This window comes from Henckelia pumila, chromosome 3 (genome assembly GCF_033568475.1).
Source record: "Henckelia pumila isolate YLH828 chromosome 3, ASM3356847v2, whole genome shotgun sequence".
In the NCBI taxonomy this organism is placed as follows: Eukaryota; Viridiplantae; Streptophyta; class Magnoliopsida; order Lamiales; family Gesneriaceae; genus Henckelia; species Henckelia pumila.
Window position 1 is genome coordinate 191,718,996 of NC_133122.1, and position 22,948 is coordinate 191,741,943.

General features: G+C 34.4%; 2 protein-coding genes across 4 annotated transcripts in view; both read right to left on the bottom strand.

Moving 5' to 3' along the window:
- LOC140892485 (glucomannan 4-beta-mannosyltransferase 2-like) overlaps positions 1 to 22,948 on the bottom strand; it is a 32,553-nt gene that overhangs the window by 5,988 nt on the left and 3,617 nt on the right. The window contains exons 5-9 of one of the 2 annotated variants that reach the window (XM_073301397.1): positions 22,096 to 22,232; positions 21,456 to 21,569; positions 20,960 to 21,165; positions 20,340 to 20,552; positions 20,173 to 20,216 (exon numbers count right to left, since the gene is read on the bottom strand). In XM_073301397.1, coding sequence (XP_073157498.1) covers positions 20,173 to 20,216; positions 20,340 to 20,552; positions 20,960 to 21,165; positions 21,456 to 21,569; positions 22,096 to 22,232 — 714 coding nt within the window. Of the gene's footprint in view, positions 1 to 19,849; positions 20,217 to 20,339; positions 20,553 to 20,959; positions 21,166 to 21,455; positions 21,570 to 22,095; positions 22,233 to 22,948 lie in introns of those variants that run through there. The other variant, XM_073301396.1, reaches the window with a different exon arrangement.
- On the bottom strand, positions 2 to 4,725 carry LOC140892486 (glucomannan 4-beta-mannosyltransferase 9-like). 2 transcript variants are annotated; one of them, XM_073301400.1, is made up of 10 exons: positions 4,212 to 4,302; positions 3,528 to 3,589; positions 3,290 to 3,388; positions 2,604 to 2,856; positions 2,271 to 2,381; positions 1,685 to 1,821; positions 1,388 to 1,501; positions 828 to 1,030; positions 417 to 626; positions 2 to 284 (listed from the first exon to the last, which is right to left on the bottom strand). In XM_073301400.1, exons 2-10 carry the CDS (start codon positions 3,582 to 3,584, stop codon positions 125 to 127), a joined length of 1,344 nt encoding a protein of 447 aa, XP_073157501.1. In that variant the 5' UTR covers positions 3,585 to 3,589; positions 4,212 to 4,302; the 3' UTR covers positions 2 to 124. The 2 variants fall into 2 exon arrangements, with proteins under 2 accessions (XP_073157501.1, XP_073157500.1); XM_073301399.1 differs by lacking the exon at positions 3,528 to 3,589 and having other exon boundaries at positions 4,212 to 4,725.

The window sequence follows — 22,948 nt, forward strand, 5'->3', positions numbered from 1 at the left end:
TAATGTCTATACCTCTATACCTCCCTCAAATTCAATCTTTTTTGAGCCACCCAAGGTCAAACACAGCATACTAGCATGTACAATTCTAGGATAAAATTGTGTATGCTATGATAATTAAAGATCATCACATATTTTTGAGGCCGAAGCAACTAAATCCAGCAAGTGTTAAGAAGATAACTTGCAGGAACATGTATACATAATAATAGTATTCTTTTCCGTAGAAGAAGCCATAGCATCCAATTGCTAATAGAAACACCGCGATCCCCAGCTCCGGTAGCAATATTCTGAAACATGGGAGAAATTTATCAACTAATTTTATATTTTCTAATATATATAGATTTGCATACCAATAACACTTAAGTTAATCCAATTGAAAACACAATTCAATTTATTCACATAGTTATAAATAAAATCACCTCTCTTTCAAGGCTTTGGCTCGTACTGCATTATGTTTTGGTGTAGTTGAATCAATGTTGGTTTTATTGTTTAGTGAGTCTCCACGCTTCTCGGTGACAACCCATTCGTTAACACTTTTAGCTCGGAACAACCCGACGAATATAGCCTTTGTTCGACGGAAAGACATGGCGGTTTCGAAGAGGATCCAATGTAATATAAGATAGAGTGACCTGAAAATGGAGAAATAGAAAATTAATTAAAGGTCAATCTGACTCTCGAGAAGTACTCGGTTTAAAAAATATATATTTCATTTGATAGGAAGTTTTTAATTGTTTTTTAATAAATAAATAATAATTTTAAAAAAAAAAAAACAGCCAAAACTTTTTAGTGGCATAAGAAGCAAACAACAAAATATACTATGAATACCATACCTTGGAGTTCCGATAAGAGTGTTAAGCGCCGTGATGATGCAAGGAGCGACAATGGCTCCGTCTTTCCGGAGAACGACTTCCGGGAACAAAATCGTCAATGGCAAAACCACACAATAAAACAAGAATACAAAGACATGTCCGACGGTCTTTCGGACAAAGAAGAAACTTAGTATCATGTAAAGCTTCTTCTTTAGTGATACCTTCTGTAAAATCAAATAAAATAAAATTAAAAAAAATAATAATATGGTATATTAGCTGCCACAAATAAAATCAAGTACTCTTTCAAAATCCAAATGATATACAAACGGGGCGGGAGATTAAACTAAATCTAACTTAATTAACTAACCAAACATCACACGTAGCAAGTGGAATTTGAACCCGTACGTGATCTCTAGAGTCGATGACTCACAAAATCCAATTATTTTAAATGTAGTGTTTGATAGAGCTTTTAGGAAACACTTATCAGATTTTCGTTTCAAAAAAAAAATGTAATTAATTGCTAGATTTATAATTTTTCCGGAAATAAAAGTAATTAATTTATATATCGAGCCCAAACAAACCTTGTTAATAGCAATTTGAAATAGAGTGGTCCTGAACAAGTTGGCTGGAGCACAAAACCATCGATGCTGCTGAGAACGGTAGGCTTTAATTGAACTCGGAAGTTCACTTTTCACCTGTTTTATGTAATTCATTGAAAGTATATATATGAAAAGATCATCACTATAATTATGTTATTCGGCATAAAAATAAAATAAACAAGGTCCAAATGAGATTAAATAGCATTAAAGATTATTAATTAGAGCCGACGAAACGGGCTAGCAATACAATAAAAATGTTAAATGAATGTATGTATGAACCTGAATATCTCCAAGGTAAAGAAATTCCCAACCCTGGAGTGCAGCCCGCACAGAAAGATCCATATCCTCAGCTGTGGTTCTCCAATCCCATCCACCAGCGTCATTCATTGCGTTAATTCTCCATATTCCACCACTTCCTGTACTTGTTAATTGTTTGTTATTTATTGGAGAAATCAATTAAACTAGAAGCATCAATCTCCCAAAAATGGGAGAGGTCTTGAGTTCAAGACCCTAGAACCCCCACCCCCAATGTCTCAAACAAAATAGTGTTTGATCACAAAAGTTAATGTTTTTAAAAAACATTTTTTTTAGAAGTAAGCATGTGACAGAGAGGGAAGTCCATGCGCATAGTACCCATGGGTGGCGTGTTATTTTTTTATTGTTCATCCATGTGGGCCCCAAACCCACAAAATTGACCAATAAAAACATAACATATATATCAAAATATATTGTAAAAAACAAAAAAGCTAAAATTGTAATTATTCCTTCAAAATTATGTGCTCTTTGGATATTCAGCCGTTATATTTGTCAACTTTATATAATGAATATAACAACAATCGTAAATTAAAATTAAATAACTACTCACCGTTGAATCCGAAAAATCCATAACCAGAGGAACCCACTTCTTGTTCAAATTTGAAATGGAAGTCCAATGACATTTCCTGCAATCTTGTCAACAAGCATGCATCTGCGTTCACTGAAAAATAGCCAAATATATAAATATATTTAAAATCGTATTAAACAACAAACTGGAAATTGAAAAAACAAAACAAAAATCCAAGGGACCCTCCATGTGCGTCAAAACGAATCTCCATTCAGGAAAGAAAAATATTCGTTGATCTAATTTCGTATAAGATACGTATTCAAAAAAAAAAATATCGTATCGTTTGGTGAAAATTTACAGACTCCATCGACTTACCAAATCTCCAACGAGTTTGCACAAGGCCGAGTTCAGGGTTGTGCACGAGAAATGGAATGGTTCGCCTCAAAAAGTCCGGTTCGGGTTGAAAATCGACGTCGAATAAGGCAACATATTCACATTGTTTGACATAATCTTGCTCCATGCCCATTTTAAGAGCTCCCGCCTTGTAACCCTCTCTGGTGTCTCTGGCTTGGTATGTAATATTAATACCCTCATTTTCCCACCTTGTACATTCTTTCTCAATTATATCCTACAAAATAAATATGTAATGCCAAAATAAATACAACTTTAAGTACCATGTTTACTCTGTCTAAAGTGAAAAACTCTAAGAAAATATTTACAAACAATAATTATGTGGGTTTTGTCCGATTTAATTAGATATATTCTTTTGCAAATACTTCCAATCACTTATATGCCCAACCAGAAACGTTTTGGCGGAAAGTTTTCTGAAATCAACACACGAGGGAAGATGGTAGCTAGTGTTTTGCAAATGCTCAAATTTTGTAATAAAAAAAATCCATAATCATTTTTTTAAAGTATTTGCAAACACTACCTGTCATGTATCACTCAAAAGCGAACCCCATTACCTCAAATAGAGTGATTCGATTAGTTTTATTAATTGTGATAATGTTTCTTTTTAATTGTTTCAGAAATTAGGCGACAATTAATATATAGGCAAGTACCTTGGTTGTTTGATCGGAGGAGTCGTCGAGAACTTGAATTATTAGCCTATCCGTAGGCCACGAGAGCTTACACGCTGCACCAATTGAGAGCTTGTAAACCTGCCCTTCCCCAATACACAAATTCTTAATTAATTACACATTTTATTCATAATAATAATAATTTTTTAATGGTGTCACATGTGTATTCTCAACAAATTCATCATAATAACAACATTTAAAAAAAAAAAAAAAGAAATACCAAGAAAGGCGATCTCGAGTAGAAAACCGAAAGTCCGAAAGTCACGGATGGAAGCATCACCACTACAAGTTCCAACTTCAAGTGTGATTATTGAAATAACTTTTCTACTTACAAAAAAAAAAAAAAAAAAAAAATTTGTTTGCCTTTTTTACCCAAAAAGACGTCGACTAATAACTTCTTTAAATATATATAAAAAAAAACTTTCTTGTTATTTCCCTCAAAATTTATGAGATATTACATATTAGCCCGCGATTTATTAAATGGTAACAAACCAGAAGCCTTCAGTTCTCTTTCATAACAATCAACCAATCGATGCGTTTTAAAAACCAGGTCAATAAATATTACTTCAAGGAAGGAAAAAAAAAAAGGTCAATAAAAAATGAGTAGGTTCTCACGAATCTATATCCATATCCGTAAAGTTAAACCCGGTCTGTGAAATTAAAAAAAATATTTTTGATCTGTCTCAATATTGTGAGAAGTGAGACGATCGATCCAATTACATAAGTTTTGATGATAACAAGTAGATAAAAATCTGGGTACCAGGTTGGCGGACTGTTATAAAAAGTAAAAGGCTCAATTCGTAAACTTTTGACAAACCGAGGGCTAAAATTTTATTAAAAAAAAACACAAACAAAAAACCATAAATGAGAGTGTTAAAAATAATAAATAATAAAAAATACAGACCTCAACTTCATTGGCTATGGGTATCTGAACAAGAACCAATGGGAAAGCTTCACTCCCACCTTCCAAATCATCCTTAATCTCCTCGAACTTGTATCTCTTGTCCGGTTTCTTCCCCAACAGCTTCACCACAACTTTCACGATCATCAAATGAATCCACTCCAGAGACAACAACAGTGACAAGAACAAGCAAATGTACAGACAGATTCTGAGCAATGGAACAAAAAAAAACATCTTGATTAGCCCCAAAATCTGGCCCATTTTCCCTGCAATGTCCCCTCCTGTAGATTCCAGCACCCATTCCAGCACCACCTTCTTCATATTATCCACTTCCACCATCTCTGCTTTCAGAACAGATTGAAAGAAATGGGTTGCTCTGGTTAATTTGGTTTTGTCTTTATTTCTGACTACTCTCGCTGATTGATTTTCATCTGAAATATTTTGAGTTTCAATTCGCAGAGGAATATGTATTGGCTTCTTTGGGTTTCTTCTGTCATTTTCTTTGTATTGAGAAACGGAGAAGCCATGTGGAATTCTAGGGGAATTATGGCATATGTGTGAGTCTGAGTCACCACTTTAGTTTTTGGTTTTTTTAATCAAAATATTTTTCATTCACTAGTACTCACTCATTGGCTCATATTCCATAAATTTTAATTTTTTTTTATAACTATTCATATTTAAAATTTTTTAATATATAAATTTTTTTTTTATCATAACATGTGTTGGACCGAAAAATATTGACCATTATTAATGCGTTATATATTCCATCAATTCAATTCGGACATTTTAACAAGAATCTAACAAATATTTTTTTCCCCTTAAAACATTGGGTGAGAGACTGGTGATTTGCTTTCGTTGGATTTTATTACATATTTGAATCACACCTTATCACATATGTTGTTTCTATTATTTTTCCAGAAAACTGATTTTAGTTTCATTTTCTAATTCCAAAAGTAGCAAGTATACTTTCATACAACTATTTGTATGTGAGATTATATTTCGAAAACACAAAAACTCACGTGAAACTGTTTCACGAGTCAACTTTATGAGACAACTATTTTTTAAGTTACTCATTAAAAAAATTATTTTTTATTATAAATATAAACATAATTGATCTATCTAACATAAAACACTTTCTTTCAAAAATATGTATATATTTCAAAAAGTAAGAGTTCAATAAACATAATAAATAAAAGCAAACACGGTCCTTAAAATATGATATATTATATCTCATAATAATAAATTATTGTTTTTTGTATATAAATTTTTTAATATTTTTTAAAAAATATAACAGTATTTTAATTCTACGCGAACTCTTGTGGCTTCAAGTTATTGGTTTAATTGCCTTTTGTCCGACAGGTGTCTCGGACTCGAAGGATCTCCAATAAGAATAATCGTATTATTGGTTTAGGTGTTCTTAGAAGTTTGGTTGGATTTAAATGCATATAAAATATTATCTCATTTCATATTATATTGGAGGCCCAATAACGCCTCTCTCTACATTGAATTTGATGAGCCGATGCCAAATGATATAATTATTATATTTACGTAATAAATTGTACAACTTCTTCTGAGAACTTGGTGGAAATTTTACACTTTTTCCAATAAAATAATTATATATAAAAATAATTCGAAAAATCGCTAGTTCGTCCACCTACTACATACAATAGGGTGTAACCTTTATTGAGGGGGCTCTTCCACACAGTTCACTTATTTATAATTGTTTATATTATATTAATATTATGAAAATTGTAATTTTAATAATGTATATTTATCGCTTTTTGATTTCGTTTCTTTATGTTTTCATGTTTCAGTTTTAATCCATGATATTCCGATTTTTGGCAATTTTAGTATTTTTCTTCAAAAATGCTTATGTGATATTTTACATGTCAGCTCCATATCAGCACGGCATTGGTGCCACATATGGACGGTCATGAGAAAAATGTGATACGAAACGAAGTTAAAAATATGATCTTTTTTCATTAATAATGTAACCAATATTATTTAGAATTCACTCTCATTGCATTTTTTAAAACAAAGTCTTCATTTCTTGAGATTTTATGATGAATATTTGGGGTTAATTGCATCCACACCCCCTGTGAAAAGTTTAAAAGGCATAAAACCCCTTAAAAAATATTAATAGGCATTGCATCCCTCAGTTTTTTAAAATGTAGCATATTTTCACCACTATGTTATACAAACTCGGGCACATTTATACCCTCTCATAGGAGTTTTTATGATAATTTTTTTAAAACATAGGGTCTAACATGCTATTAATTTTACACAGGGGATTTTATGTCTTTTAGATTTTTCACAGGGGGTGTGGATGCGCCCTGAATATTTGTGCAAGAATGAAACTATTTAACTAAATTCGTAAACAATGTAAAATAGTACTAAATAATGAAGTCAAATACTAACAAAAATATACATATATAGGAGAGAGATAATAAATTAGTGTAATATAAATTAATAAAATAATGAAGCAACAATCGATTAATAAATGAAAAAATGTAAAGAAAAATTCTACCATTAATTTTGTAAAATTACTCAATTTCACAACCTGCAATATGAGTAATCAATATGCTTTAATAAATTAATAATAAGTAAGAAAAACTTGACATTATGTCTATATATCTATGATACAACAGAGGTATGCGATAAATTTTTGTGTATAGATTAAATTGGTTGGAGGGCCGCATAAGGAAAAGAAATAGAAATTAAATAGAGTTAGTGAACCATGACAGTTTGTGGTGATTTAACTCATTTGGATCAAGATTTTTGTCATAAAAACTTATTCACGATTTCTTTATTTTGTTATATCACTATTAATTAATTAAATTTATTTGAATATTAATTTAAATACTAATTTTTTAAAAACAATCGGGGGCCCTTATCAAGGTGGGGCCCTGGGAGGGCCGCCCCTGGTGCCGCATCAACGGCACATCGGGAAAAGACTAAAATTACTCCTAAAAATAATAATAAAGATAGCGACTAAAACTGAAATTTGGAAACATAAAAGACCAAAATCTCAAAGTGACAAACCTACATAATTGAAAAAAAACAATTTTCCCTTAATATTATATAAATATAAATAAATTATTTATTGTTATGCTTTTCACCGCTTGTTTGCCATTTCACGAACATCGTTGAAATGTTTATGCGAACATCTCATGATAATAATACTTTGAAATGATGTTTTACAAGATGTACATGCGAGTATCTCACGACGCACATGGTTGTCCACGTACTGTCGAAATGTTCACGTGAATATCTCGTGATAATAATGCTTTGAGGTACCGTTTGAAGTGTTTGATAAGATAAATAATATAGAAATAAATAATATCTTGTGATAAAAATAAATAAAAAATGATAGTTACTATAGTATTTGATTTGATTGATATATTATAATTTTTTTAGGGAAAATTGCATATATCACCCCTGTGATATCACGGGTTCGCTGATAACCCCTTGTATAATATTTTTGAGCTAAAAACCTCATGTGTTTCCGGATCTGTAGCACACGTATATCATTCAGAATTTTACCATAAAAATGACGAAATTGCCCATATCTTATCTTCCCAAAGGACGTAGGAATCGGGGAAATTGATGTGTGTGTGTTTGTTCGTATGGAAAAGAGGGTCACGGATCGGGGTTTCTTTGGAAGACTGGTGGTCAGAGTTGGTCGGAAATTAAGGAAAACTAGTCGGCTTCGTGGTGAGTACCAACGTAAGATTGGAGCTGTAGCTCGACATATTGAGGGGAAAAATGAAGAGAAAAATGTCGAGGGTTGTAGGAGATGTGAAGAGGAGTCTAAAGCAAGCAAGGAATGTCGGAAATACGGCTAGCCGGAGTCGTGATCGGAGAAGATGAAGGTGACGAGTTCAATGGCCGAACTGAATGGGTATGATTTAAGGGTATTTTGGACCAAATTTAAAAAAAACCTTGCATTTTCGCATCTATCAGCGCGTGAGCCACAAAACACAGCAGGAGGGGTGCGCGTGCTACAGATCCGGAAACACATGGGGTTTTTAGCTCAAAAAAATTTTGACAAGGGGTTATCAGCGAACACGGGTTTCACAGGGGTGATATATATATGCAATTTTCCCTTTTTTTTATTTGATAATTGATTGTATTTTATATAAAAATGGTAATTTAACATTTTGTTCTTTTAATAATTAATAAAATATAAATAATATTATTTATAAATGGTAGAATGATAATTTAAATTCAATGATTTGATTGATGTAAGATAAATAATTAATAATTTAATTGATGTAATAATTAATAGATAAATAAATAATATGACAAAAAAACGTAAAATTAGATAAAATAATTTATACCTAAATTACTAATATGCACACCGAACGAACCCTCACGAAGTTTTACAAAATATACATGCGAATATCTCACTACGCCCATGGTTGGCGCGTACTTAGTGATGCTCATCATATAACATAAGTACTTGGTAATTTGTGAAACTTTTTCATAATCTCGAAATGACCCTTAACCTCAATCCCATATTTGACAAATATTGTCATCTTCTCTCGTATCTTTTATCGTTTTAATTTAAAAAATTGATAACTTTAACGGATCACACGTATCCATGTGTTCTGTAATGTGCTGGTAAATATGTGTGTATTAGCGTGTGTTTGGGTTTTAAAATAATAAAAATTTATAAAAAATGAAATCAAGTAATTAATATTAGGGAAATTAAACACGTACCAATCTCATTAACCTCTATTAACTTATACGAAAAATAAAAAAAAAACGTTTAATTATTTGATTAACCTAATTATATCAAGAAAAATAGTTAGCAAGATCAATCAAGATGTGTGATTCCCCTAGAATACTGGAAATTATAAAATCAATCAATAACAACAATATTCCAAAAAAAAAATTTGATTTATTCAAATCGAACTGTATGCGGTCACAAGGATTATTCTATGCTACACCTGGAGTACTTCTCCCCCCATGATGTGGTCAAATGTCAGTCATTGGATCATTAACACACATGTCAATTTCCATAAAAATATAAGAGTTTCACATGATCTAATGGTATTGAAATAGGAGGAAAAACACTTCCAGTATAGCATAGACTAACTCCGTACTCACAAAATGATGGTCGTGTTTACAGGATTAAAAAAATTGTTTCAAAAAGTGACTTTTGAAGTTCACCGTGATTACCGAATATTCTTTCAAAATTCAAAAGAAGTCTAAGATAAATTATTGAATATAATTTATACTAGCAACCAACGCACTTGATAATTTGGGTACACATATTTTTAACATAATTAATTACTTTTTAATATTTTTAACATATTAATTATTAATTTTTAGAATTTTCTAAAATAACTTTTTATTATCATTTTTATTGAATAAAGAAGATGATGCGTAGTTTTGTCCATTCATTAAAATGACCAAGTTAGTTATTATCATTTTTATTGATAAAGAAGATAAAAGGTAATTTTTATCCATTCATTAAAATGATCAAGTTAATTACTTTCACTTCATTGTTCAAGCTCTTGAACATAGGTTGAGTTCATACATTGAATGCTTTCCTATTCAAGATATACTACCAATTCCTTTGAAGCTACTGCCACTACCGAAGCCAGGGGCAGTTCTAAGAAAAATGAGGTACCGGACGAAGTTTAGAACAGAAGGTCTCTTACATTAATTTGAAAAAATAGATATAATTTATTTATACAAAATTATCCTTCATATTTTCTTAATCATGAATTTTCCATAATAAAATTTCAATAAATTATCCACACTTACAGTTCAGGTACAAATTCAATTTATAAATAGTTAATTTAGCTATTCAAAATTAAACTAAAAACCCGATTTTCAAAATTAGGTATAAATTATTGTGCTCTCAATCCACGAATTTTCAACCCCTACATAAAATTAGCAACAAATATTAACATCTAACATAAAATAAAAATTGAATTGAATGACTCATAAATCAAATCTTAGCATAACCAGAGGCAGAAAAAAAATCATTCAAACAACTCAAGCTAAGAACTCGAGGCTAGGAAAATCATTGATCACAGAAAGGCGATGCGGAGCGATGCTCAATGACAAACAATACCATAATGAGATGTGATGAACAGAGCAAAACTTGAATATATAGCTTTGGGCGTGCGATATTTTTGTATAATAATAATTATATTTTTTTAATAATTAATAGGACAATTAATATATAATAATTATATATTATATATATAATAAAAATTTTAATAAATGAAGGACCCCACCATGAGTGGGCCCTGGACAAGGGGCCTGTCCGCCCTTGGGCAAGGCCGCCCCTAACCGAAGCGGATTGCTTGTTTTGGTGACTGGTTGGAGTTTCAAACCTCTCTCTTTCATAACATTCTCATTCCAAAAAAGAGAAATGTGAATCCTAGTATTTATTCCTATGGGTTCGGAATAAATAAAAAAAAAACTTAAGAAGAGCTAGGTAAGCAAGAAGGAGAGGCTAGAAATTGAGAGATCTTAAACACTTTATTATGGCTGATACCGAGACATTATTAGTCAATAACGTTCATATGTCTTATGCAACTGGTCTAAAGACATCCCCAATTACATCTATTTGAGTTGCCATTGGGCTTACGTATCATTTGTGAAAGAGCTTCTATCCTCCTCCCATAGTGGGAGGAGCTCTTTCAGAAACAGAGCAAAAGCCTTTTTTGATAGTAAGAGTGCCCTTCGCTTTTAATTTTTTTTTTAAAATTCTTATTATTATTTAAATATCTATAAATATATTGCCGTTATATATATATATATATATATACACTTATTTTTATCCAGTAATAAAAAATTTTATGATTATTTTGGTAATTTGTATTTATACAATACATATACTATATTGTATAATGCTTCTTTATGCACAATGATGAGGATCACACATATCCACCAAAGTTGATACGGAATGAGAAGGACAGAGGAATGAGAGATTACGAGAAGAAGGAGAAGAGAAGTGAGCTAAATGAGTTTTTCTTTCTTTTCTTTTTTTTTTTCTTTTTTTTTTGGTTAATTAATGTGAAAGCCTTTATTTATAAATGCTAGTTTATTGGGCCTTATTGATTTTGGGTCTTACTAATTACAATTACAACTCAATCTATAAAGCTCCTTCAATTGCACTCAATCTTTTAACAAAATCATTATGCCATAAAATTAGTCTAGTAATTCTTCGAGACTCCCTGTTTGCTCTTTTTGGTACTTCCATTTTCATTTAAGCACTTGGACTCTTATCAGTTGTCACATAAACATTATTTATCTACGTATATTGCATAAGAAGCTAAAACTTTCACATGAATTATCAACAAACCCAGGATTTATATTGGATTATATGTGCAATTTGCCAATATATATTTATTATGATATGTCAATTGTCGTTTTTTCTATTCTTTAAATCGATAAAATTATTCATTCACTCTATAATTTGAATAATTTGAGTTTCAGCAATTCCTCTTTCGTAAATCCTCGTGACCCTTCCTGCACTCATATTTTCTTTCGTTTTGTTTTTCTTATAGTTGGTTGAACTTTATATACCCAACTTCGTGGGGTTTATTTTTCATGCAGTGTGTTTTTCGAAATTGGCATATGGAATGCAATTGGAGTTTGGATTATGGAGGTTCAAGTTCAATATTGAAATATTATTGAGGTTCAAGTTCACAATATGTGCAAAGTATGCTTTAGCGTGACATAATCTCCCGTTAATGTATGATAAATTAGATCCTACATGTATATCCAAATGTGTAGATTTATCAGTACATGTGGAGTCCATATTTTTTTTTTTCGTGGACTCCACATATATTGATAAATTTTAACCTTTAAATACAATATTTGGACATTTCCTGTACATGTAGGGTGAATTTTCCCCATGTGGAAACGTGGGTTGCTTGCATTGTCTAGAACGGTGATTTTGGTTATTGTTGAATCCATTCTTCTGTTGATTCTTTATTTTTGTTAAGGATGAAAAAATTTCTCCATAATCCCGACTCTTCTCAAATCTCATCCTATTTTAGTCCCAAAAAAATTTCAACCCGAATTTTTTCCAACCCAAATTTCGAGAATTTTTCCTTAACGATTGATATCAAGAGAAGGGTCGAAATTAAATCATTTTCATGACGGGATTCCCGATCTGGCCTAATATTTTAAATAAATTTTATTAATAATTTATTAACATATTGGGTTACTTGTTTTATTGGGCTTCAGCCTGTACATAAATAAATATGGACTTATTTCACATAATTATGCCTTATTGAAATAATCGAATATTAGCCTCACGAAATAAAATTTTATTTTTTTTATATTTTTTTAAAATATTAATAATTTGATTAATTCATATTTAAAATTATTTACAGAATAATAGAAGAAATTTGTCCATCATATATTTAACAAAATATATTGTTGACTTTAATTTGAATATAATTTGTAACCTAAATATTTTATAAAATAATAATTATCTAGCGCATAGTCGATGTTCTTTTTCGAAAAAAAATTCAAAAATACAAAATTCTCATATATGTTAATTACAATTTTTGATGTGAAATTGGGTTGTAAAAAACAACAAATTTTATGCAAAAAAATTGTCTAATCTTAGTTATTGTGTACGATACTTAGAGTTTTATGATCATCAAATTTAATTATAAAGATATGTAATGATCTTGTTATGCACTTATATATTTCTAGTTGAATTTTTCTTAATTAAAAATATAAATTTTTAAATAGTTTTTTTTTAAAAAAAAATTATTAAAATATAGTATATTTTTTTGGGAGTTTTCTGCAAAAATCTTGAAGCATTATCCCTAATATTTCATATAATAATTGAATATTTAATTTTTTTTATTTAGACGTATAAATTTCTAAATAGTATATTTTGAAAAATAAAATTTGAAAAATTTCGAACATGAAAAAAATTATTGGGATGAAAATTGGGTAGAGAGGTTACGAGACAAGTTCCTGCCCGATCTCACCCCTAATTTCTGGTTCTTTTGCTTTTGTCTATGCTACCCTTAGGGTTGGCTCCCTAAGGGCATATCAACTGCAGATGATTTGTGGCAGTTGATCTGCCCTTAGGATAGACAACCCTAAGGGCAGCATAGACTGACCAGTTTCCTTCACTTATGGGCCTCTGTGATGTCTTCTTGTGTCAGGTTGTTATTATTATTCCCCTTCTAGCCCACTCTTAGAGTTGATGTTCTAACATGCTTTGGTCCATATTTAGAGTCAAGTGCGTATCAGTTTCAATATACATGTAGACATGTGTTGAGTTATTATTTATTGTGGAAAGATTGTCGAAATTGATGATACCAAAAATTTACTTCTAGTTCGGTTTGGTGGAGCGGATTTTCAAATCTCTCCAAAAGCGGGTTGATTCGGGTATGACGTGGCTCTGCACAGACGGAAGCTAGGTTAGGGGGTGTCGAAAGTGTTTTCGGTGTGACCCCTTCGATGCCTAGGTCAATGCTCAGAATATAAAGAGAGCAATAAAACGAGAATAAAAGTAAGTGAATGTGTTAAACCATAAGAAATACCTGGTATTTATAAATGCTTTAGGAGTGAATTATCTTGTTGCAATAAAACCCTTGTTATGGCGAAATTCTACCCAAGGTAGGAGACTAGAGCAGCTAGGGCTCTTGAACCAACTTAATATTTGACCAAATTTCGAATTTGTTGTAGCTTATCCTTATCTGTTAAAAATCTCCAAATATTTCCGATTACCACATCTTCCATGTGTCGGGCCTCTATATGGCCCATTCCTAGCTCTGGCCCAATGGATCCAGGTGTTAGGGCTCGCACAATGAGCTCTTCCCTTTGTCTTGAACGGACCCTTTAATTTCTAGCTTGGACTGCTACATAGGGCATGGTCGAATGAGCTTTTTCCTGGGTTGAGCCTGTTAGCAAATCTCAGGAATCTCGCCAATGATTCTCTATGATTTACTCCATGATTTCTTGCCTTGTATTTACCTGTATATATTAGGAGATTATTGTGCATATCATTAGCTTAACTTAGTCAATCATCCGTTGAATTGTATATATATTTCCGTACATATGATGAATAAAATACAACCTTTTATTCTCAAAACTCTAACATGGTATCAAAACACCATTAGGCTCACGCCACCTTCGATCTCCATTTATTTCCATGGCCTCCATCGTTACTAACCTTGCTGTAAACTCTCCCACCACAACTGCTTCTCCTCTCATATCTTTCAACATTGCTGCTCACGCCCCTCTGAAACTTACATCTACCAACTACTCTGCTTGGCGCCTCCAGTTTCAATCGCTCCTTATTGGATACGATTTACTTGGTTTTGTTGATGGCTCGAAAATCTGCCCATCTTCCACCATCACCACCAACGATGTCCAGACTCCCAATCCTAACTACAACCTGTGGATTAGGCAAGATCAACTCTTTCTCAATGCAATTATCGGTGCTCTGTCGCCCACTCTCATTCCTTTCATCGCCACATCTCATACGTCTGCCGAGGCCTGGGCTACGCTTGCCAAAACATATGCCGCTCCAAGTCGGGGTCGCATTATGCAACTAAAAGCTCATCTCTCTAATCCAGTGAAAGGCACGAAGACCATCACAGAATTTCTTCAAGGCATCAAAGCCCGCGTTGATGCGCTTGCTCTCATGAATGTGTCGGTGGATGCGGAAGATCTAACTCTCAAAATTCTTAATGAACTTGATGAGAACTACAAAGAACTTTCATTTGCTATTCAAGCCCGTGATACCTCTATCACGTTTGATGAGCTTCATGAAAAATTGCTCAATTTTGAAGCCCAAATTCTCCTCACGGCCAAACAAGTTCCCTCTGGCCCATCTACAGCGTACTCCGCCTCCCGATTCAGCAAGGCTGTTGGAAAACGTGTTCAGATCAATTAAGAATTGATACCCGGTACATCGGAAGTTTAAAAATTTTATTTTATTATATGGAACGATTCCATATATGGGTATCAAAACTTTTACGATTAAATTTGTTCAAGTAAAAATAAAATCGCATGTGTTACTAGGAACACCAAGTAACCTAAAACACATCATGTACTCTGGCCAGAGATTCTTCACACTAATATGTCCTCAGATCGCATAGGATATCCACACTCGCGAGTATGTGGTGAATCCTTGACAACAAAGCATCGACTCCTATATGTGTTGTAACTGTACCCAATCCCGACACCTGATGACCCCAATAGAGTCGGTAAACGAGTCAAAGTACAGTACTAGCTTATAGAGCCTCAATGATGTTTCAAGTAATAAGGACTAATCATGTACAACCAAAACCGCGGACTTTATCCACTCGATAAATGATAACCACTTGGAAAGTGCGGATAGGGTAGTTCGATCATTCATCATATGAATATTCATTTGCATACTTTGAACATCTCTATGTTCCATACCAATGAAACGTGGTACTCGGCATCGCAAATGCTAGTCTCAATCTCGAGCGATCCTTATCCTTATTTGCGGACGGCTCAATTGACTAGGAACTGTTTAGAATATACAGTGACTATAAGATGTGTTTCATGATAGTCATCCCCATGTGCTACCACATCTTACATACACTATAGTATATTCAAGGTTTTTATCAAAACAACAATAGTATATCATAATATAACATTATGAAGAAAGATAAAGTCAATGCCATTATAAAAGTGTAAATTATATTAAACAAAAGATTGTTTATACATAGAGTCACAAAAGCCCTTAGCCACAAGTTGGCTAACCGGGCACCCACTCTTTCAAAGCCTGCAACCCCAAGTCCCCATCGTCCTACTGTTCAATCTCATTCTCGTGACATCCGCCCCTCTGGTTCATGGACCCCTCGTCCAGCACCCCCACCATCGTCCTCGGCTCCCAAACCATACTTGGGTCGCTGCCAACTGTGTGGTACACCTGGTCACTCTGCCAAACGCTGCCCCGAGTTTCAGTATGTTCCTTGCTCTCCCCAGTCACCCATTAGTGCCTCACGTCCGGCCTATGCTGGTCCTCAGGCTCACACGGCCTCACACCCTACGGCCATACCCACTCCCACCGAATGGCTCTTAGACTCAGGTGCCTCTCACCATGTTACTACCGATCTTGCCAATCTTTCACTCCATTCTCCCTATGATGGTCCTGACTCCATCGTAGTGGGCAATGGATCTGGTTTGTCCATCTCCCATATTGGTTCTGCTGTCTTAACAACATTATCTACACCCCTTTCCCTCACTCATGTTTTATGTGTTCCCTCTATGACAAAAAATTTATTATCTGTATCCCAACTATGTCGCACTAACAATATCTCTATCACCTTTCTTTCTACGGGTTTTTAGGTGAAGGATCTCAGCACGGGGAATTTGCTTCTCATGGGACGGAGTAAGCATGGAGTCTACGTTTGGCCACTTTCTACTTCTCCTCCTCCCTTGCCGTCTGCCTTTCCTGCTTCTTCTGTGTCTGCTGCGATGTGGCATGCTCGTCTTGGTCATCCCTCCTCTCAGATTGTGTGTCACTTAGTGTCCTCTAAAAATCTCCCCGCCCCTATCAGTTCTTGTTTCAATTTTCCTTGTAACTCCTGCAATATTAATAAAAGTCATAAAATTCCATTTTTGCGTTCATCTCTTACTTCCACTAATCCTTTAGAACTCATTTTCTTGGATGTTTGGACATCCCCCGTTCTCTCTATGGATGGCTATAAATATTACGTTATTTTTGTGGACCACCATACTAAATACATCTGGTTATATCCTCTTCGCCGCAAATCCGATATTCTTCAAGTCTTTAAAGATTACAAATCTCTTGTTGAATCCTACTTTAATCACAAAATTATCACTCTCTATACCGACAATGGTGGTGAATTTATCTCACTCAAACCTCTTCTAGCTCACCATGGTATTTCCCACCTCATTACCCCACCCCATACACCTGAACATAATGGTTACTCAGAGCGTCGTCATCGTCACATTGTGGAAACTGGCCTCACACTCCTTCACCAAGCCTCCCTGCCCTCCACCTTCTGGCCATTTGCTTTTGCCACCGCCACATACTTAATCAATCGCATGCCCAAACACAATCTCTCTATGCTCTCTTCCTTCGAAAAACTTTTTCATCGGCCTCCCAACCTTTCTAAATTACGTGAATTTGGCTGTTTGTGCTACCCCTGGTTGTGTCCTTATGCGCCCCACAAACTAGCGCCAAAGTCCTCTCCCTGTGTTTTCCTGGGCTACTCTCTCTCCCAAAGTGCTTACCTGTGTCTCGATATTTCTTCATCCACACTCAGGGTCTCTCGCCATGTTCACTTTGTCGAGTCAATTTTTCCTTATAACACTTATCCTACCAACTCCTCTTTACCCATGTTTGTGCCGTCTGTGTCCCAGCTCTCTCCAGATGTGGCTTTGACGCTCTCCATGGTTCTTCCATCCCCGGCCATGCAGATCACCCTGTCAGCAGATACTTCACCACCTCCCACTCCTATTACCTCACAACCCGTCCCCCCTGCCCCCACACATTCCATGACTACTCGCTCCAGAAACAACATTACCAAACCAAACCCCAAATACTCTCTTCACACCTCCCAAACTTCTCTTGATCAGGAACCTACTTGTGTCACCTCGGCTCTTCGTGATTCTCGCTGGCGGTCTGCCATGTCCGATGAATTTGATGCTCTCTTGAGCAATGGGACTTGGGATCTTGTTCCTCCTCACCACACTCAAAATATTGTTGGCTGCAAATGGGTATTTCGCATTAAACGTACTCCTGAAGGTCTGGTTCATAGGTTCAAAGCTCGACTTGTTGCCAAAGGTTTTCATCAACGTCCTGGCATTGACTATCGTGACACATTCAGTCCGGTGGTTAAGCCAACTACCATTCGTGTCATTCTTAGTCTTGCGGTTCAACATGGATGGTGTCTATGACAACTTGATGTTAATAATGCCTTTCTCCAAGGCTCTCTTGAGGATGAGGTTTTTATGGCTCAACCGCCTGGCTTCATTGATAGCAATTTTCCAAATTATGTGTGCAAGCTCAATAAGGTTATCTATGGTCTCAAACAGGCACCTCGTGCGTGGCATCACGAACTGAGCCGCTATCTTCTCACACTTGGATTCTTGAATTCTCGTTCAGATGCCTCCCTATTCATTCTTAAATCTCCAGAATCTACTGTTTATTTTCTGGTATATGTTGATGACTTGATTATTACAGGCAACAATGCGGCGCTCGTTGATGAAATTATTTGTAAGTTGGCGTCTCGCTTTTCTGTCAAAGACATAGGCTCTCTCTCTTATTTTCTTGGAGTTGAAGTTCTCTCCCGCTCGTCTGGTCTTGTTCTCTCCCAAAGGCGGTATGCCATCGATCTTCTGGCCCGTTTCAACATGCAGAATGCTAAGCCGGTGCATACACCACTTGCCACTGGTTTCACGCTCTCTTCTCATGATGGGGCACCTCCATCTGATGCTACCAAATATCGCCAAGTGGTTGGCAGCCTACAATATTTGCTTCTCACTCGTCCTGATATTGCATTTGCTGTCAACAAGTTGTCTCAATTCATGCACTTCCCTTCTGAACACCATTGGGGTGCTGTGAAACGTCTACTTCGTTATCTTAAAGGGACTTTGGACTATGGGCTTCATCTTCGTCCCTCTACCTCTCTGTCCCTTCATGGCCTCACTGACTCTGATTGGGCAGGTAATCCGGATGACCGATGTTCTACAGCAGCGTACATTATTTTTCTTGGTTCGAACCCTATTTCTTGGAGCTCAAAGAAGCAACACACGGTTGCTCGCTCTTCCACTGAAGCTGAGTATCGTGCCATTGCCACGAGAGCTGCGGAGCTCTGTTCGCTTCTCTCTGAGCTGGGCATCTCACTTCCTCAAGTTCCAGTCCTCTATAGTGACAACATTGGTGCTACCTATCTCTGTGCCAATCTTGTATTCCACTCTCGCATGAAGCACATTGCCTTAGATTATCATTTTGTTCGAAACTTGGTTCAACAATGCAAACTACGGATTTCACATGTCTCCTCTGCTGATCAACTTGCTGATGCACTTACCAAATCACTATCCGGCACACGCCTGCGGTCTCTAGCTAGCAAGATTGGTGTTTCTTTGGAACCTCCATATTGAGGGGCATGTAAGCAAATCTCAGGAATCTCGCCAATGATTCTCTATGATTTACTCCATGATTCCTTGCATTGTATTTACCTGTATATATTAGAAGATTATTGTGCATATCATTAGCTTAACTTAGTCAATCCTCCGTTGAATTGTATATATATTTCCGTACATATGATGAATAAAATACAACCTTCTATTCTCAAAACTCTCACAGAGCCTTGACATATGATGAAATTTGATGATTTTGGATTATTTTTTTTGATCTGGCTTGGATCGAACCAGACCCAAATATTTATGAGGCGTCAAAAATCATCATGTACATTGATTTATTTTGAAATCTATCAGTTAAATAAAATTTTGATATTAGTAAAATAAATCGTCAATTTTTTTTTAATCAGAACGGTGACATGACATTCGACTAAGTTCTTAGCCAATTGCCGTAACAGATATCTACTATTTGCGGTGAATAAATTAAGTTCCTGGATCGTGATGTACCTTGATCAATTAACCAGCATCACAATATATGATGATTAAACCTCAAGTAATAAAAAATAATTATTATTTATTTAAGCAACTAATTAATACAAATGATATAAATTACATCACATAATACATTCTTGATAACCATATTCAATATTTATTTCCGGCCATAAATTAAATCTACTGATATAAGTAAATCCATCAGCTCAAACAGCATGCCACCATGTTTAATTTCTAGGATCATATCGCGTATGCTACGATAATGATCATCGCATATTTTTGAGGCCGAAGCAGCTAATTCCAAACAGTGTGAAGAAGATTACTTGCAGGAACATGTATACGTAATAATAGTATTCTTTTCCATACAAGAAGCCATAGCATCCACATGCTGATAGAAACACCGCGATCCCGAGCTCCGGTAGCAATATTCTGGAACATGGGAGAAATTTATCAACTAACTATATATTTTCTAATATAGATTTGCATATCAATAACACCAATTGAAAATGTAAAAATGATTTATTTACATAGTTATAAATAAAAAGCATGCACCTGTCTTTCAAGGATTTGGCCCGTACTCCATTGTGTTTTGGTGCAGTTGAATCGATTTTGGTTTTATTGTTAAGTGAGTACTCTCCACGCTTCTCGGTCACAACCCAATCGTTGACACCTTTAGCTCGGAATAACCCGACGAATACAGCCTTGAATCGAAGGAAAGACATGGCGGTTTCGAAAAGGATCCAATGGAAAATAAGATGGAGTGACCTGAAAATTATGGAGAAGTTAATGGACAATTTTATAGGGTCAATCGGGTTACGTTTGAAAAATATATGAGAAATGCTACATGTACACATTAAGTTACACATTGAGTTACATACTATATATAAAATTACAAAATTATCCCTCCACTTGATTTGAAAAAAATCTTTTCAAATTACATTAAGGATATTTATGTAATTTCAAGTGCAACGTATAACCCAACGTGTAACTCTCCGTGTACATGTAGCATCACCCAAAATATATTATTCATTAGATAGGAAGTTTTTCAAGTGTTCAGTTTTGGCGTTTCATTCTGCAAGAAACTTTTTTATAAATAAAACCATTAGTGGGATAAGAAGTACTAATTAAGAAGCAAACGAACGAATACTCTATTTATAGTTATACCATCATACCTTGGAGTTCCAGCAAGTGTGTTAATCGCCGCGATGATACAAGTAGCTACAATGGTTCCGTCTTTCCGGAGAACGACAGCTTCCGGGAACAAAATCGTCAATGGCAAAACCACACAATAAAACAAGAATACGAAGACATGGGCGATGATCTTTCGGACAAAGAAGAAACTCAGGATCATGTAAAGCTTCTTCTTTAATGATACCTTCTGTAAAATTACATTACCACACAATAAAATATAGTTTTTAAAGAACAATTAAAAGTTGTTTTTTAGAATGTAAGACATTGATAAAACTCAAAATACATTACTTTAGAAATGTTAAATATTTTTACAGAATTAAACATTTTATAAAAATTTTGTAAAGAAACATTTTTATAAAAACGGTATTTGTCCAAATAGAACCTAAATTTGAGAATGTGCCTGTGATTTATTTTACGAAAATGCCGGCCCGTTGAATTGCTAGATTTAGAAGTAATTTATCGAGAGCACAAACAAACCTTGCTAATAGCCATTTGAACGAAAGTGGCCCTGAACAAGTTGGGTGGAGCACAAAACCATCGATGCTGCTGAGAACGGTGGGCTTTAATCGAACTGGGAAGCTCACTTTTCACCTGTTTTGTAATTCATCATTGAGGTTGCATTTGGATCGAATGATTTCAAATACATGGATTTTGATTGTATTTTATGATTAGCAATGAAACAATAGATCAAATACTAAATTCATGCGCTACTTATTTACAAATTACACATTAGTTATATAAAATAGAATGCCTTTCAAATGACTTCATTATTCGGTGGACTTGATCCATCCTAGTTAACATTACTATATAGACATGGAAAGAGTGGATTTTGAAGTTTACGGTGATATTTCTCTAAACAACAAAAACATATCCAATCCAAACACCACCTTCTCTGTGTGTGTAAATTATGGTTGCTATGTTATTTTGGATAAACATAAATACCCAGCAAAACGGGCTAGTAAAACGGGTCAGCTCACTATTGTAGATTCAGAAATTTTCAACCCAACCCCCTGTTTTGAGGTGCAGGGTATGACATTTTCTTTTATTAATGTGTAAGAAACAAGATAAAAATTAATTAAAATATGTTAAAAATGTATGTATGTATGTATGTATGAACCTGAATATCTGCTAGGTAAAGAAATTCCCAGCCTTCAAGTGCAGCCCGCACAGAAAGATCCATGTCTTCCGCTGTGGTTCTCCAATCCCACCCACCGGCATCATCCACTGCCTTAATTCTCCATATTCCAGCACTTCCTGTGGTTGTTAATTTTTATGCATTAAAAGAATAGGAATCATAACATATTTTTATGAGAGACAATGTTATTTATACTTCAACATTATGTTACTCGTACTACATTAAAGTAGTGTTTGCAACCTTTAAAAATAAGTGATTATAAAGATTTTCTTCACAAATTTGTTAAGAAAATCTCCATAATCACTTATTTTTAGAGGTTGCAAACACTACCTAAGATTGAGTGTATAAAATCTATTCGAAAAATTAGAATTTACGAGGTTCAAATGTTGTGTCATATTATAACACTGAATATATATACGTTTGACAAAAGGGCATATCATGTATATGCTCCCTGCAAAAGTTAAAAGAGCGAAGGACCTCCTTATAAATCCGTACTCCTGAAAATCTTATCCTTTTACTACACGCAATTCTCCTTGCAAAAAATAAAATTCACAAGCATTAACTTCTTGATTACAAGACCAAAATCGCAAAGAAATTTATAGGTCCAAATTTGCATTTTGTTTTCTTATAAAATTATGTGTAATCATGATGGTTTGTAATGGGCTTCAATTGATTTTTATAACAACTTAGATTAATTATTTTCCACATTAATTAATAATAACCAACAGTCACCCATATATCTTTCCACATTAATAATTAATAATTAATAATAACCATAGTTGTTCATTATTGAATTGAATAATTCAGGTTCGAGACTCAAGTATAAACAAATTAA

Bases quoted from the DNA above. Each gene is read 5' to 3' on its own strand.
- LOC140892486 (XM_073301399.1), bottom strand. From the start codon at position 4,547: ATGGTGGAAGTGGATAATATGAAGAAGGTGGTGCTGGAATGGGTGCTG. The intron at 3,389-4,211 runs GTCTGTATTTTT...GGGGAAGGGCAG, and splicing joins CCATAGCCAATGAAGTTGAG to GTTTACAAGCTCTCAATTGG. The intron at 2,857-3,289 runs GTACTTGCCTAT...TTTATTTTGTAG, and splicing joins CCTCCGATCAAACAACCAAG to GATATAATTGAGAAAGAATG.